Source organism: Eretmochelys imbricata, chromosome 27 (genome assembly GCF_965152235.1).
Source record: "Eretmochelys imbricata isolate rEreImb1 chromosome 27, rEreImb1.hap1, whole genome shotgun sequence".
Lineage (NCBI taxonomy): Eukaryota > Metazoa > Chordata > Testudines > Cheloniidae > Eretmochelys > Eretmochelys imbricata.
Genome location: NC_135598.1, coordinates 15,800,900 through 15,815,534, shown reverse-complemented (window position 1 = coordinate 15,815,534; position 14,635 = coordinate 15,800,900). Strand labels below are relative to the sequence as shown.

Sequence of the window (14,635 nt, the reverse complement as noted above, 5' to 3'; positions counted from 1 at the left end):
GAAAGAGGAGCCTGAACCCATAGAGCCGGCTGAAGAAGATCTTGGTGCCTGACTAAATATTCTTAAGGATGTTTTTCACCCCCAACTCTTCACCTTAGAGCTCTTAAATATTGGTCCAAGCTTCATCGCAGTGCTGTAACACACAAGTGAGCGAAAACAAGGGTGCTTGTCTCCGATGTGACAGGCTATCTCCCCTCCAAGCTGCCACCCCGCTGCAGCGGCAGAGAGCCGTTCTCTGACACAACTTCTAGGGCTAGGTTATAGGGCTGTTGTGCTCAGGCCCAATCACGCTTGTCGCTTTCCCAGCAGGCTCAAGAACTGAATGGAGTGTGAAGTCCCCTCTTGGCCCAATGACAGCCTCTCCACTTCAGAGGGGAGGCTTGTTGGCCAGGGCTGGGGGGAGCTGGTGCTGTGGCTAAAAGGAGACCTTCACCCCAAGCTCTGGCCACGGCTGCACTCCTAGCGCTGCGATTGTAGGAAGCAGATTTTGCACATGGCTTTCGAGCAGCAGCACTGAACACCTGCTGTGAAATGTACCCAGGATCTCAGCTGCTTTCTAAGGTTTCAGGTCAGCCCTGCCCCCTCTGGCATCCGCACCAAGTGTTCATTTGGAGCCTTAAATGCACCATCACAGTCTCATAAAACGCTGCTCGAGAAAGCCCAGTCTCTGCATAGGGGCTGCAGACACTTCAACCTGCAATGGCCCCTCTGCTCTGGAAGCAGCAGCCGCTGCTGGGCGGCCGGTAGCCAGTTGTTGCTAGCCCTGCCTGTGACCAAAATGGGGGGCATTTTGAGGCTCCCAGCCTGAGACACGACCAAGCACTACTGAACAGGGTGGGGAATGAGACTCGTTTATTTGGAATTCTCCACCCAACTACACGGAATGCAAAGTAACAGGGAATGTGCAATGCTGTTTGAACGCTGCAGGTTTGGGCCACGGTCCCACAGGGCTAGAGGCCTAGGGATGGGACGGGAGCTCCGGACTGTCTGTCCAAGGAATGAAATGCCCAGGCTAACAACTGAGATCAAGTGTAGTTCCGCACTGCCCAGGATGCTGGTAGGCGGGACCCCCTGTGTTTTGGCTTCATTAGCCAAAGGGGAAAGTGCCATTCCAGAAGCACTGAACACTACAAAGACGAGCAGCTTCCAGCCTCCCGAAGGCAGAACTGGGATGTCCCAGGGTGACCTTTCCTGCAGCCAGACACGGGCCTCCATTGGAGATTAGCATCGGGCTGGAAGCTGGTAATGGCTCAGCCTGTAATGCTGGTCGTTCACTGATGCCGAAACAAGCTGCTGCTGGCGGCTGGTTAACAAGCTAAATCCAAGTGGGAGCTGGAGCTGACAGCAGGTTTTACTTCCCTTCAGCTGGAGCGAGGGTGGGTGCTGGTGAGACGCTGCTGCTGGACAGCTCGGTTTTCACTTACACTTGGCACAGGAATTCCTGGCTAGCAAAGGGAGGTGGAGATGAAGCCCAAGCAGCGAAAAACCAGCACTGTCCTGAGCAGCTCAGAACTGAACGTGGCTTGTGCCAGCTGGGCTGAGCCTGACTGGGGCTGGAGGACGGCAGAGAGAGGGCGGCTTTTGGCAGCTCAGCGCTGGGAATTTCACTCGATGCCCAAGTTTCTCAGCAGAGCGCAGACCTCGCGGAGGTACTGGGAATCTGGGTAGCCATTCCTACCAGGGGAGAGGAAGAGGCGTGAGGCTGTGGCCCCGCGGGTAACGCTCAGAGCATGTTCCAAACACTACCCCTCCCAACGACCGCAGGAAGTGGGGGGCATCTTTCCCTATTCTCCCACACTCCCTATTTCCCTGATGGGGAGGGAGCCAGGGGCCCCAGCCACCCAGGGAACCTCTCAGAGCTTGGCTACCCCACGCTCCCAGCCCCAGAGCAAGAGGCGGCCTAGGTCTGGGGCAGGAATTGCTCTTCGCTGGGGTCTCACTGGGTCCTGCCTTGCAGAGATGGAAAACGGCCGGCAGGGATGGAGTAGCATGAAACATTTAAAATGGCGTTTGGATGCTGCTCTTGTTCATTCATTTCTTATCTGACAAAGCGGCTGCTGCAGCCCCACACGCCAGGGTACGAGAGGGGCTCTGCCCTCCCAAGCCAGGGCAGGGAAGCAGCTGGGGGGCTCGGACAATTCCTGGGCCTGGTGCTGTGTTGCACCACCGGTGGGTTTGCTCCAAGGCTGGCTGCAGCATTGGGCTCTTGGGCTCTGGCAGGTGCCTGCACGCCGAGCGTGGATTCAGCACAGCACCCAGGCGTCTAGGCCCGGGCCGCCTTCCTCTCCCTCCTAGGCCAAGAGCTAACAGGCCACAGGCAGCCTGGGCCCCCAGCCCCGTTCAAACACCACCGGCACCGTTCCCTACCTGGCCTTGCCCTTGTCGAAGGAGGTTTTGTGGGGAATGAGGTGCCACGTCACTCTCTCCTCCTCGTCCTCACAGGATTGGATCCGGAAGGTCAGGCCCTGCTCAAATGCTTTCTGCAGCAGCTGAGATGTCTTCTTCCCCTCCCTGTTGTCGGGCAGGAAGGCCTGGAAGCGGCCACCCCTGTACGGTCTCCCGGGTCGGGGGTCTCCAGCCTTCAAATGGCGGTGTGGGGGAGGGGAGAAGGAAGAAAGTCGTAAAATTAGCCCGGAGCTCTTGGGTTTGCCCGGTGGGAGGCGAGGCGGGTTTCGTCGCCTGCTGGGGTAATGCTCCCTGGGCCGTGAAGGCAGGGTTGGTTTGTGGGACCCAGCCCCTGCCCTGCCCTGCCCTGCCCAAGGAGCGAGCCGGGAATGCTGCTGCAGCCGGTGCGCTGGCTAGTTAGCAGGAAGCTGGCACCCAGAGGGGGCTGCTAGTGGGAGGTGTTCGTGGTGCTTCCTACCACGCTCCCAATCCCCCTGCTCAGCACTTCTACACAAAAACCCGACTCTGCTGGGGTTTCCTTCTTGGTCGCTTCTCTCTGCAGTGCCTCAGCCCTGGGGTGAAATGGGGGAGGAGACTGCTCTGGGCTATTGCTGGGTTGGAAGGGAACATGGGAAAAGGCTGTTCCACCTAGTGCCGGTAACTCTCACCGCTGGCTTGGGCTTGGGCTTAAAATAATAAATAAATGAAGGTGAGTGGCTGGGGAAAAGCCACTGCCAGGGACCGGGCGGCAGGCCTGGCACCTGCAGGAAGCCAGAGCCCCCTTCAGCCAGAGATGAACGGTGTATCTGCCTCATTCAACTCCCCTCTGCTGCTGTGCCCGCAACAAGCGCGACAACCTCAGGACAGCCAGACTGGGTCAGACCAATGGTCCATCTAGCCCAGTATCCCTGTCCCCGACCGTGCCAGGTGCCCCAGAGGGAATGAACAGAGCAGGGCAATCGTTGAGCAATACATCCCCTGTCACCCAGTCCCAGCTCCTGGCAGTCAGAGGGTTCGGGACACCCAGAGCATGGCGTTGCGTCCCTGCCCATCTTGGCTAATAGCTATTGATGGACCTGTCCTCACTGAACTTATCCATTCTTTTTTGAACCCAGTCATAGTTTTGGCCTTCACAACATCCCCTGACAACGAGTTCCACGGGTTGACTGTGCATTGTGTAAGGAAGGTACTTCCTTATGTTTGTTTTAAACCCATTGCCTAGTAAGTTTATTGGGTGACCCCTGGTTCTTGTGTTATGTGAAGGGGAAAATAGGGGAAAATAACACTTCCTTAGTCACTCTCTCCACCCCCGTCATGATTTTATAGCTCTCTATCGTATCCCCCCGAGTCGTCTCTTTTCCAAGCTGAACAGTATTAGTCTGTTTAATCTCTCCTCGTACGGAAGCTGTTCCACAGACTTAAACATTTTTGTTTCCCTTCTCTGTGCCTTTTCCAATTCTAACCTATCTGTTTAGAGATTTGGCAACCAGATCTACATGCAGTACTCAAGATGTGGGCATTCCATGGATTTATATAGAGGCATTATGATATTTACTGTCTTATTATCTATCCCTTTCCTTACGGCTCCCAACACGCTGTTCGCTTTTTTGACTGCCGCTGCACACTGAGCAGATGTTCTCAAGGACTTATTATCTATGATGACTCTAAGATCTCTTTCTTAGTGGTAACAGCAAATTTAGACCCCGTCATTTTGTATGTATAGCTGGGATGATGTTTTCCAATGTGCATTACTTTGCACTTACCAACACTGAATTTCATCTGCCAGTTCGTTGCCCAGTCACCCAGTTTAGTGAGATCCCTTTGTAACTCTTGGCAGGCAGCTTTGAACTTAACTATCTTGAGTAATTTTATATCGTCTGCAAACTTTGGCACCTTCCTGTTTACTCCCTTTTCCAGCTCATTTATGAATATGTTGACCAGCCCTGCTCCCAGTACAGATCCTTGAGTGACCCCACTATTTACCACTTTCCACTGAAAACTGATCATTTGTTCCTCCCCTTTGTTTCCTGTCTTTTAACCAGTTACTGATCCATGAGAGAACCTTCCATCTTCTCCCATGACTTCTTACATTGCTTAAGAGCCTTTGCTGAGGGCCCTTGTGAAAAGCTTTCTGAAAGTCCATATACACTATATCCCCTGGATCCCCCTTGTCCACAAGCTTGTTGACCCCTCAGAGAATTCTAATAGATTGGTGAGGCATGATGTCCCTTTTCAAACGCCATGTTGATGCTTCCTCAACAAATTTTGTTCATCTGTGTCATAATTCTGTTCTTTATGGGTGTGCTTTGACGACTGCTCACCCCCAGCTGGCATCCGTGCTCCCCTTCTGCCTGTGTTATCCACCCGCCTCTTTTCTTGTGCGCTCTTTGGGGCAGGGACTCTGTTCTGTGTGGGCCGTGCCCAGCACAACAGGGCCCGGGCCGCTGACTGGGATGCCTAGGCATTACCCCAAGTCCCATAATTAGGGGGCTGGGAAGGCCCTGGTGGCAGACTCTTTGTGTGGCCTGGCTACCTACCTCCTGCACACCGTCAGGGATGTCATAGATGATCTTGAGCGTTGGGTCTCGAAAGTAGCCAGGCAGGCTCTGGGACAAGGTCACGACCTTGAATGCCCCTTTAATAGCCCTCGTGCTCTTGGGGGAGCTGCAGCAGGCTGGGTGCGTGTCTTCTGCTGCAAAACAAGTCCGGCACAGGGAGTGGCCGCACTGGGCGCGGCAGGTCGCTGTGCGTGAGGTCTGGCACGCATCACACTTCCCAAGCTTGTGCTCATGGGCTTCCTGCCCAGGGCTGGGCCCTCTTAGCTCTAGCTCTGAAATCCCAGTCTCCTGTGAGTCCCCATCTCCTGCTGGGGGCAAGTGGCCTTCCTGGCTCACAGGGTCCCCTTGGCCTGGCTTGGGGGCTCGCTCTGCTGCAGGCCTGGCCTGCAGTGCAGTCACAGAGCTAGAGAGCCAGATGGGCAAGGACTGTGGGGCACCATCTGCTGCATGAGAATGGGGTCTCGGGCTTCCCCCTGCCTCACTGGGGCCTCCTCGGCTCTTGTCTCTTGCGAACTGGAATCTGTCAGGCAGGACCCGCTTTATCCTGGCTGCCTCGGGCTCTCCAGCTGGCCTCTCCCCCTTCTGCAGCTCCTGGGGGTCCCTTGGGCTGAGGCTCTGTCTGTCTGCCAAGCTGGCATCAAGGAGGCCACTGCCTCCCTGCACGTCCTGTGAGTCGCTGTGGTAACTTGGGTCCTCTTGCCCCACTGCCTGCCGGTAGCTACTGGTTTTCGTGGCGTTCCACCCGGGACCGTACAGTCTCACTGTGTCAGCACCATTCAGCTGGGGGGCGCTCTCCGAAATGTCAGACAGGCCGGTTGTGCTGCTAACCTCCAGCAGCTGCAGTCCCTCCCGGCTATGGGGATATTCTGCAGCCAGCGCTGGGTCCTGGGTTTTCACCTGGTGCGTGTGGCTTGGATATTCCTCAGACAGAGATCCCGCCAGCCCCCGAGACGGGGAAGAAAGCGTCAGAGCACTTCGCCTCCTGGCAGAGAATCTCTGGAACGCCTCATTGACTCTCCGCAGCGCTTCCTTGGGGCACGTGAGATGCAGTTTGTACCTGTCTTTGCTGACTCTGACCTGGGCAGAGCATCCTTTCAAGAGGCTGCACAGCTCATTCAGGGCCTCGTCGCTGGGTCCCTCCACATCAAGTTCGGAGTAGCTCAGACTCTGGCATACGAGAGCAGGACACACCGTCTGGCACAGAGCCTCCATCTTCCACCTGGCTTGGAGGAGCTTTGTCCTGTCCTCAGCTGTGAGCGTCAGCACGGTGCAGTCTTTGTCGCTGCGCTCTGCGAGCAGGACGCCTCCCTCCCTGCACAGCCCGTCAATAGCAGAGCCGTGAATGTCTTTCAGATAAGCCCACTGCACAGGATCCATGGTGATCTCCTCGCTGACCTCGTGGGCCCTGCTGGCTGCCCTGCTGGGGTCTCTGGGTGTGTCGCTTGCCTTCGACTTCGGAATGGAGAAACTGTTGGAGCGTCTCAGAGGGGCGCTAGACTCGGGTGGTTTCGAATCCAGTGCTGAACAGGTCCCCGTGGTATCGAAAAGGCTCAAAGATTTGAAGGCGCTAGACACGTTACTAATGGGCTGAGGCTTTACGGGAATGGGGCTTTTCCAGCCCCCAAGACTCTGCAAAGTGCTGCTTTCTTTGCCTCCAGCCAATAGAGACAGCGTCTTGGGTCTCAAGAGCAGGGGGGCCCCCTTCCTTTGGTCCCAATCCTTCAGCTCCCTCTGCTGACCCTCTGCCGCTGGCCCAGTGCCAGGCGCAGAGACGGGCAGGTGGTGCTGACCACTTGGTGGTGCTGGATCGCTCTGGCTCAGGGCGCCAGCTTCCTTTAACCAGCTGCCAGAAAGCTCCATCTGATCTATGAACGGGGAGCTGCGATCCAGCGAGGGCCATGCACTGGAAACAGGCATGTCGTGCGTTAGGAAGCTGAAGTTGGCGGCTAGCTTGTGTTCACCTTTAGACTCAAACTTGCCAGGGCTAAGTCTTGGGGGTGAAGGATCCACCGGGGGTTCGGGCTTGCCCAGTCTGGCATCCCCTCCATGAAGGGCGGCTGTGTAGGTGGCCAGGGAGGTGTTGGGCATCCTGAGGCCGGCTGTAGCTCTTCTCCCGGTGGTTCGATCTTGGATGTATTGTTTGGCCTGGGAGACATCGACCAGATTCCCGATGAGATAGAGATGCCGCTCATCTTCGTGACAAAAAAGCAGGGGGCACAGCTTCTGCAGGTCCCCTAGCAGGGCCCTCTGAGACCTCATGTCACTGCTCAGCTCCCCCTTGCTGATCTTCTCCTTGCGCAGACTGGCTTCCAGCTGCTGATAGAGGCCCAGCAGCGCCAGGCGGGCTTGCACCACGGAGCTGATGTTCCCCATGTTCTTCGAGGAGGCCTGGAGGTAGAGAACAGCGATGCCGTCACTGCTGACGTCCACCACGTCGACCTGGTGCTGGTGCAGCACCCGCTGGTACTTGTCGCTGCAGAATTTCCGCATGTACAGGTAGATATCCGCGTCCATCACCAAGGAGAAGTCCTCCAGCTGCTCCACAGCTTCTCCGTCCACGGGGTCCCTGTGCAACGGGGGCTCAGACACCTCCTCGTGCACTTGGCCCGGACTTGGCTGCTTCTCCACCCTGGGCTCTGGCAAAGGGGAGCGGGGCCCCTGCTGGGAAGCGGACGTCCCTGTGACTGGGTGGCTGACTCCCTCCGGGGGGCCCTCTCCAGCGTGCTGGCTCCTTAGCAGCTCCCTGCTGAAGGCCTGCAGCTCCGTGAACGGCCCCTTGACAGTGCACAGCGTCTCCTTAGGGTCGAAGCTGAACTGCACGGCACCGTAACGTCTGCGCAGGCTTCTCAGGAGGGTTTTGCCATCCAGGAGCCTCCCGTAGTCGATGATCATACAAACGCGCACGAAGATCTGGGGGGACAGGACCAGAGGAGTCAGAGGACAGCGACTGATGGCAAACAGCCCCGCTGCAGGAGGGAGACGACCCCCTGACCGGCCCCACTCCACCACCCCGGCATCATCAGGACACATTATCTCACCACGACTCCCAGGGTCACTTCAAGGCCAAGCGCCAAGCGCCCCCACCTTCCCTTTCACTCTGTGTTTGCTCTCCTCAAGGGCAGGCAAACAAACCTCACGTAGCTTCGTGCTGCAATCGCTGCCCGTGGCGATGGAGAGGGCGTGCCCAGGCGGGAGTGCACGGAGCACGGACACAGGCAGAGGGCTGCCTTCCCGATGCAGGCTGAGCTCGGCCGGGCACCGTCGCTGGAGGGCCGTGCGGCCAGGGCTGACAGAGAGTCAGCAGCCTGGAGCAGAACTCTCCCCTCCACGCGCGGCACAAAGGGCTCGGCGAGCAGGGAGTGGAGCCGAGTGCGAGTTTACCGCAGCTACAGCATCTCCCATGTGCGCAGAGAGCTCTGCAAAGGGGCCAGGCCTCCCCACTTCTATAACTCTCAGGCCCCTGCGCGTGGAGCCAGGCTCCAGCCGCTTCCCACTCCCTCTGCTCTGGCTGCAGTGTCCCCAGCAGGCCCCAGGCTGCCTGTCTCTGACATCACACGCCGTTGCCAGGGAGATGACTGTGATGTCACAGACCCCGCTGAGCTTCTGTGACACCAACGCCCAGAGCCGGCAGCTGGCCGCGGCGCCAGCTCCCTGACAGCCGAGGAAGGGCAGAACTTCCTCAAGGTCTCTGACACCAGCCTTTCCCCTGACTGCCCTCCCCCCGAGGGAAATCGCCTGCTTTCCTGGCTCATGAAATGGCAGAGAAGTGAACAGAAGCCCTTGCCTGGCCATGCGGGAGCAGACAGCTGGGCTTAATGACCCCCGCCACCCGCGCATCCCCTCGCCCTGCCCCAGTGCTATTCCCTCTGCGCTTGGACAGGTACAAATGCAGACTGACCAAGTGTAAAACGGGGCCCTGCCTCAGGCGCATTATCAGCAAAACCCCTTTTAAATCGTCATTTGAATACAAATAGAACGAGTTTGCTTTAACTCTAATTTAAAGATTAACAGGATGAGCAGAGTCTCCTCTCTGCGTATCTGTTCCGGGCAGCGGCAGGGCTCGGGGAGGGGTGTACACAGCCGGCGGGGGCTGCTGCGGCCCTGCCCACCTGATCCCGCTCGTTACCTCGTCAGGGCTCAGCTCGGCCGCGTGCGCTGTCACTGTCAGCGGGTACGTCTTTCCACCGACCAACAAAACGTGGTTCTCCATCTCCAGGACCCTCTGAGCCACTAAACCGAGCAAAGCAATAGACACTGGTCAGCCAGCTGTGCGCTGGCCCGGGCTGTGCCACTGGGCTCCCCAGCCAGACGAGGCCCAGAGCGGGATCTTTATTCCTCCCTCTCTCCCACCGCATTCTTGGGGCATCCCCTTGTTGGAGGCTGGGGAAGGGCAGGAGGCTGGGAATTCCACCAGTTACCCAACAGGATGAGGGCCCAATGCCCCAGGAGGTGCCCTGGCCTCTAGGCCCCTGTGCAGAGCTTCTTGGCCTGCCCCCGTGACCCCAGGACACAATTTAGCCTGCCAAGCGCTGCCTGGTGCAAGCACCCCAGCCTCACCCCCTGCATTACCTCCCGCTTCCTCAAAGGTGACGAGGGCGCAGGCTGGGGAACCAGCGACGAGCGTGATGTCTGCGATCTCTCCACCGCCGTTGCGGGCCCGCAGGAAGTGGATGGTGAGCTTGTCGGCGACTCTCTCTGGCGGGATGTCTGTTGGGATCCCCCCCACACGCACCGTGCGCCCATCCATGCTGCCAGACCCTCCTGCAGGGAAGGCGCGCAGACATGAGGCAACGAGCAAAGCTCCCAGCCCCCCCCCACCAGGGCTCGCATGCTGCCCCCTCCCCTCTGGAGCCAGGGCTCTGGGCTCGCAGGCAGGCGACCCGGGTTCTGTTCTGGGGTATGTGCCCTGCCTAGGCAATATTTAATGCCATGCTCCTCACTGGGGGTAGGTCCGCTCTGTGACTCAGTTTCTTCACCTGTACAAGGGATTGCCGCACAAAGGCTTGTGCAGCTTAATTCAGGAGTATTTGCAAAGCACGTTTGGATCTGCAAACAAAGCCTGTTGTTATCCAGGGGAAACCGGGCAGCCCTAGCACCCCTTGAGCGAAGCCCGTCCCTTCACCCCATGGCGCTCACTGGGAGCAGACCCCACTGGTTTCAAGGCCGCAGCTCGGCTGTGTGACGAGTCAGTGGGAATCCGGAGGAACCCACTGTCCCGCATGAAACCACACTGGATTTCTGTCACTGGAGCACAGCTGAGTGTGGCCTTGCGTCTCCATCCAGCCTGTGCAGCACACCAGCCTCTGCCCAAGGCACTTCCTGCAGACAGAGGGTCAGACGGGGGAGCTCTCATGCCTGGAGAAAGATGTTCCTCACTCAAGGCCCCATTTGCCCCAAGGGAAACTGAGGCCTCCGTTGGATTTGTATCTCAGCAGCTCTTTTCTCTGAAGGTTTCAGCCTGTTTTTTCCTGGCTTCCAAGCTCCTGCCAGGGTGGCCAAACTTCCACCAACCCCTTGCAAAGGGGTGTCATTGACTGTCTCTTGCAGCGAGCAATAGAATGGCCAACCTCTGCAGGCACCAACGGGCACCGTCATGTTCCCCAGCTGCATGAGGCTCGCGTTTGGCATCAGGGCCCCGGCTTTCTGTGGCCAAAGGAATAATGCCGCCTCGGTGCCCTGCCCTCATGAATACACATCAGTGTTGCTCTTTGGAAAGGCACCGCGGGCAAGACCATGCTGTCTCTGCTAAGGGCTCCAAGCTCTGTGACCTGAGCTCGGGTACCTCTTCTCTGCTCAGCTGCAAGCAGAGGGGCTGAGCTCTTGGATTATTCATGAGCTTCCACTGAACATGCAAAGATGCAGCTGGACAGCCTATAAATATTTATTAGGCCTTGGGGAGGGGGACCCTCTGTTTCTGCAAATTCTCATTAAGCTGGGAGGAGCAGACTGAGAGGTGTCAAGGGGGGAGCCAGCGCCACCAGGCTCCAACAGCCTCTGCTGGCGGGAAGGACAGCACCACTCAGGGTGCAGGGCAGGCCAACCCCCACACGCCTCCGCTGGGCCAACACCCCATGCACCAACTGGTAAAGGGATCAGCCTGTGTTTCTGCTGCTCTCCCCCTCTACTGCCCTCCCCCAGGAGCGATCCGACGCCTGAGGAAAAGCCCTGTTTGCCCCTGCTGCTCTTGGCCTCGAGGCTGGGCCAGGCCCAGACAGAATGGGCCGTGCTCAGGGGTTTGCCGCAGAGCTTCTGGGGACTGAGCTGTTACCGTACCAGCTGCGTTGGAGCCAGGATCTCTCTATGGTTTTTATACAGGCGCTGTCCCCGAGGCCCCAGTGGGAAATGGGGGTAGGGTGTCCCCTCCTGCCCCCAGCGGTTCAGGTGTCCAGGTCACCAACTGCTCCTGCAGACGCGGGTTCCTGTGTCCCGGGCCCAGTCTGAGCAGGCGTCTCCAGGCGGCGTCTCCCTCGATCAAGAAGGAGAAGGGGAAGGTTTAATATTTAAACAAGCTGTTGAATTTTTCAGCACTAAAGGTAGCAGCCGCAGGGCCCCCTGGAGCTCACAGCTGCCTCGCTGGGCGTCGGGGGGCTCTCCACAACCCAGCAGCAGCGCGGCCGGAGGAGACGGCTGCAGCAACCTGTGAGGCTGGCCAGGGGCGCTTGGCTCGGCCCCATCCCTGCAGGGACGCCCCAAGGGGCGCGGGGGGGCCTGCGTTCACAATGCAGCCCCCAGGGGCGCAGGTTGGCCTCGTTGCTCTCGCTCTCAGGGGGCTGCCAGCCTGACAGCGGCAGAGACGGAAAATGCTGCCCTGAAACGGGAGTGTTGAGAAATGGCACCAGCTCCTGCCGCGGCCGTGCCCAGCTGGGGGAGCGCCCGACTCGGGCCCCTGATTGGGCAGTGGTAGCCAGGGACCCCATGGGGCCCCAGCCCCACGGGGCCGAGGGCAGGATCCCGGCCCCAGTACCTTGTCCCCCCCGTGCTGCCCGGGAGCCAGGCTCTGCTGCGGGCCAGGCCGGACCCCTTGGCTGACCCCCCAGGGCCTGGCAGCGAGGGGGGCTGGAGGCTGGGGGCGGGGGGCTGGCGAAGGGCAGGACCCAGCCCCCCAGGCCTGCCCGGAGCAGGGGGCACGGGGTGAGCACAAGCCCTAGTGCCCAGTCCAGCGCGGGGCCCGGAGCCAGCGAGGGCTGATGCCCCCGGAGCCCCCCCAGGCCAGATCCGCGCCCCCAAAGCGCCCGGCCCCGCCCTGCGTGACGCGAGGGGGTGGGGGCCGCAGCTTGGGCACAGGCCCGGGGGGGGGGCGGAAACCCTGTGTTTGCTGTTGGTTATTAGTGCTCCGAGCGGGGGGGGGGCAGCACCCCAAGTTCCGGCCCCCCCCCGGGGACGGTGCCCACCGCGCCCCCCACTCCCTGCCCCCCACTGAGCACGAGCGCCCGGCCCCAGGGCGTGGGGGGGGGGGAGAGACGGGGCATGGCTGGGGGCGGGGCTGTGCGTGCCCCCGGGGGGGGTCCCTGCCCATGGGCGGGGGGGGGACTCCCGCGGGGGCCAAGCGCGGCCCCGTCCCGCGCCCCCCGCGCCCGGTACCTGCGGGCTCCGCTCCCGGCTCCGCGCGGCCGCCGCGGAAACGAAAGTGAAAGTCCGCGGAGGAGCCGCCCCGCCCCCCTCGGGGGGGGTCCCCATAGCCCCCCCCCAGCCCCGACAGCCCCTCCCCCGCCCTCTGGGGGGGTCCCCTATAGCCCCTGCAACCCCCCGCGCCCGGCCCCTACAGCCCCCCCCGCCCTCTGGGGGGGGTCCCCTATAGCCCCTGCAGCCCCCCCCCGCCCTCTGGGGGGGTCCCCTATAGCCCCTGCAACCCCCCGCGCCCGGCCCCTACAGCCCCCCTCCCGCCCTCTGGGGGGGTCCCCTATAGCCCCTGCAACCCCCCGCGTCCGGCCCCTACAACCCCCCCCCGCCCTCTGGGGGGTCCCCTATAGCCCCTGCAACCCCCCCCCCGCCCGGCCCCTACAGCCCCCCCCGCCCTCTGGGGGGTCCCCTATAGCCCCTGCAACCCCCCGCGCCCGGCCCCTACAACCCCCCCCCGCCCTCTGGGGGGGTCCCCTATAGCCCCTGCAACCCCCCGCGCCCGGCCCCTACAACCCCCCCCGCCCTCTGGGGGGTCCCCTATAGCCCCTGCAACCCCCCCCGCCCGGCCCCTACAGCCCCCCCCGTCCTCTGGGGGGTCCCCTATAGCCCCTGCAACCCCCCGCGCCCGGCCCCTACAGCCCCCCCCCGCCCTCTGGGGGGGGTCCCCTCCCATAGCTCCGGCCCTCCACAACCCTATGTACCCATCCACCCCCCCGCCCCAGGCCAGCTAGCACCCCAGCCCCCCCCCCACTATCCCCTGCCCTAAATATCAGGGGGTAGCCCTGTTAGTCTGTATCCACAAAAAGAAGGAGGAGGCCGGTGGCACCTTGAAGACTAACAGGGTTATTTGGGTAAAGCTGCATATGAAGAAGTGGGTTTTTTTAAACCCACGAAAGTTTAGGCCCAAATAAATCTGTTAGTCTCTAAGGTGCCACCAGACGTCTCCTTGTTTTTGCCCTAAACACCCACCCTGGTGCCCCCCCCCATAGCATCTGCCCCCACCGCAGTGACGCCCCCCCCCCATCCTCTACACGGGGCCCCTATGCCAGCCACACGAACCTCCAGGCGTGACAAGCCCAATGAGCTTCTAACACCCATGGAGCTGCAGCCAGCACCCCACCCCTCTGCTGGGCCCTTGCTTGGGCCCCCTGGCACGGCCTCAGAGCGCACACCGGCATGGCAACATCTCTGCCCCCCACCCAGAAAACCCCTGAGCTAGTGCCCCACAGCAAACCCTGTCCCTGCCCCGCTCTGAGCCCAGCACCCTAGGGACCCCCCCCCAAACACCACGCAGCACGGGGAAGCAGCTCGGGCTCAGTCTGCAGCCCCCTCCCTAGCACGTGGGAATGAGGAGCCAGGCAGAGACCACCCTCCCCCTCCCCCCCACCCCACACACGACAAAGGGTTTGCTCAGCCCCATAAGACTAGTCATGCTGGTGTCTGTATGTCCCGCTGGGTATACAACCCCTCCTGCCCCCAGGAACCTCTGCCTGCATGGCCCATCCCATGGACAAGAACCTCACCCCACACCTGTCATGGCCCCCTGCCCAGCCCAGCCGGCTAATGCCAGCCTGCTCCCCGCAGAGCCACGGGGCTGATGCCCAGTGACAGCACGGCTAGGCCTCACCCACCCCTGCCGCCCCACCGGGGGCAGAAATTCAGCATGGGGGGGGGGATCTCTGACTAACACTCCTGCGAGACCACACCACCATGTAAATATCAGGGTTTGGCTAAACTCTGACTCCCCCAGGCTCCAAACTCATTTATTAACCCTACACCCTGCGGGCCCCACACCCTGCTGGAACGAGATGCCCGAGTAGGGCCTAAACGCTATTGGGGTTGGTGGGCAGAGAGCCGTTGGTATTTCACCCACTGCTCATTTCACGCCATTTCATGCCCGTGTCCTCCATGCCGGGTGTTGGCGACAGCCAGGGCTTCGCGGAGAGCCACGCAGGCCGAAACAGGAAGCTCCGAAATGGGGTTCTCTCGCCCCATGGCTCTCTCACAAGATCCTTCCCTCGTGCCCAGCCCCACAACACCAGAGATCCACACTCGGCCCTGAGAACACGGCC

The 14,635-nt window shown here is 60.6% G+C and overlaps 1 protein-coding gene across 2 annotated transcripts; it reads right to left on the bottom strand.

Moving 5' to 3' along the window:
• Positions 1–830: 830 nt before the first annotated feature.
• On the bottom strand, positions 831–12,581 carry LOC144257943 (uncharacterized). 2 transcript variants are annotated; one of them, XM_077806203.1, is made up of 7 exons: positions 12,525–12,581; positions 11,217–11,409; positions 9,513–9,704; positions 9,070–9,173; positions 4,923–7,853; positions 2,368–2,579; positions 831–1,674 (listed from the first exon to the last, which is right to left on the bottom strand). In XM_077806203.1, exons 3-7 carry the CDS (start codon positions 9,688–9,690, stop codon positions 1,605–1,607), a joined length of 3,495 nt encoding a protein of 1,164 aa, XP_077662329.1. In that variant the 5' UTR covers positions 9,691–9,704; positions 11,217–11,409; positions 12,525–12,581; the 3' UTR covers positions 831–1,604. The 2 variants fall into 2 exon arrangements, with proteins under 2 accessions (XP_077662329.1, XP_077662330.1); XM_077806204.1 differs by lacking the exons at positions 9,070–9,173; positions 12,525–12,581 and having other exon boundaries at positions 11,217–12,155.
• Between the last annotated feature and the right edge of the window lie 2,054 nt (positions 12,582–14,635).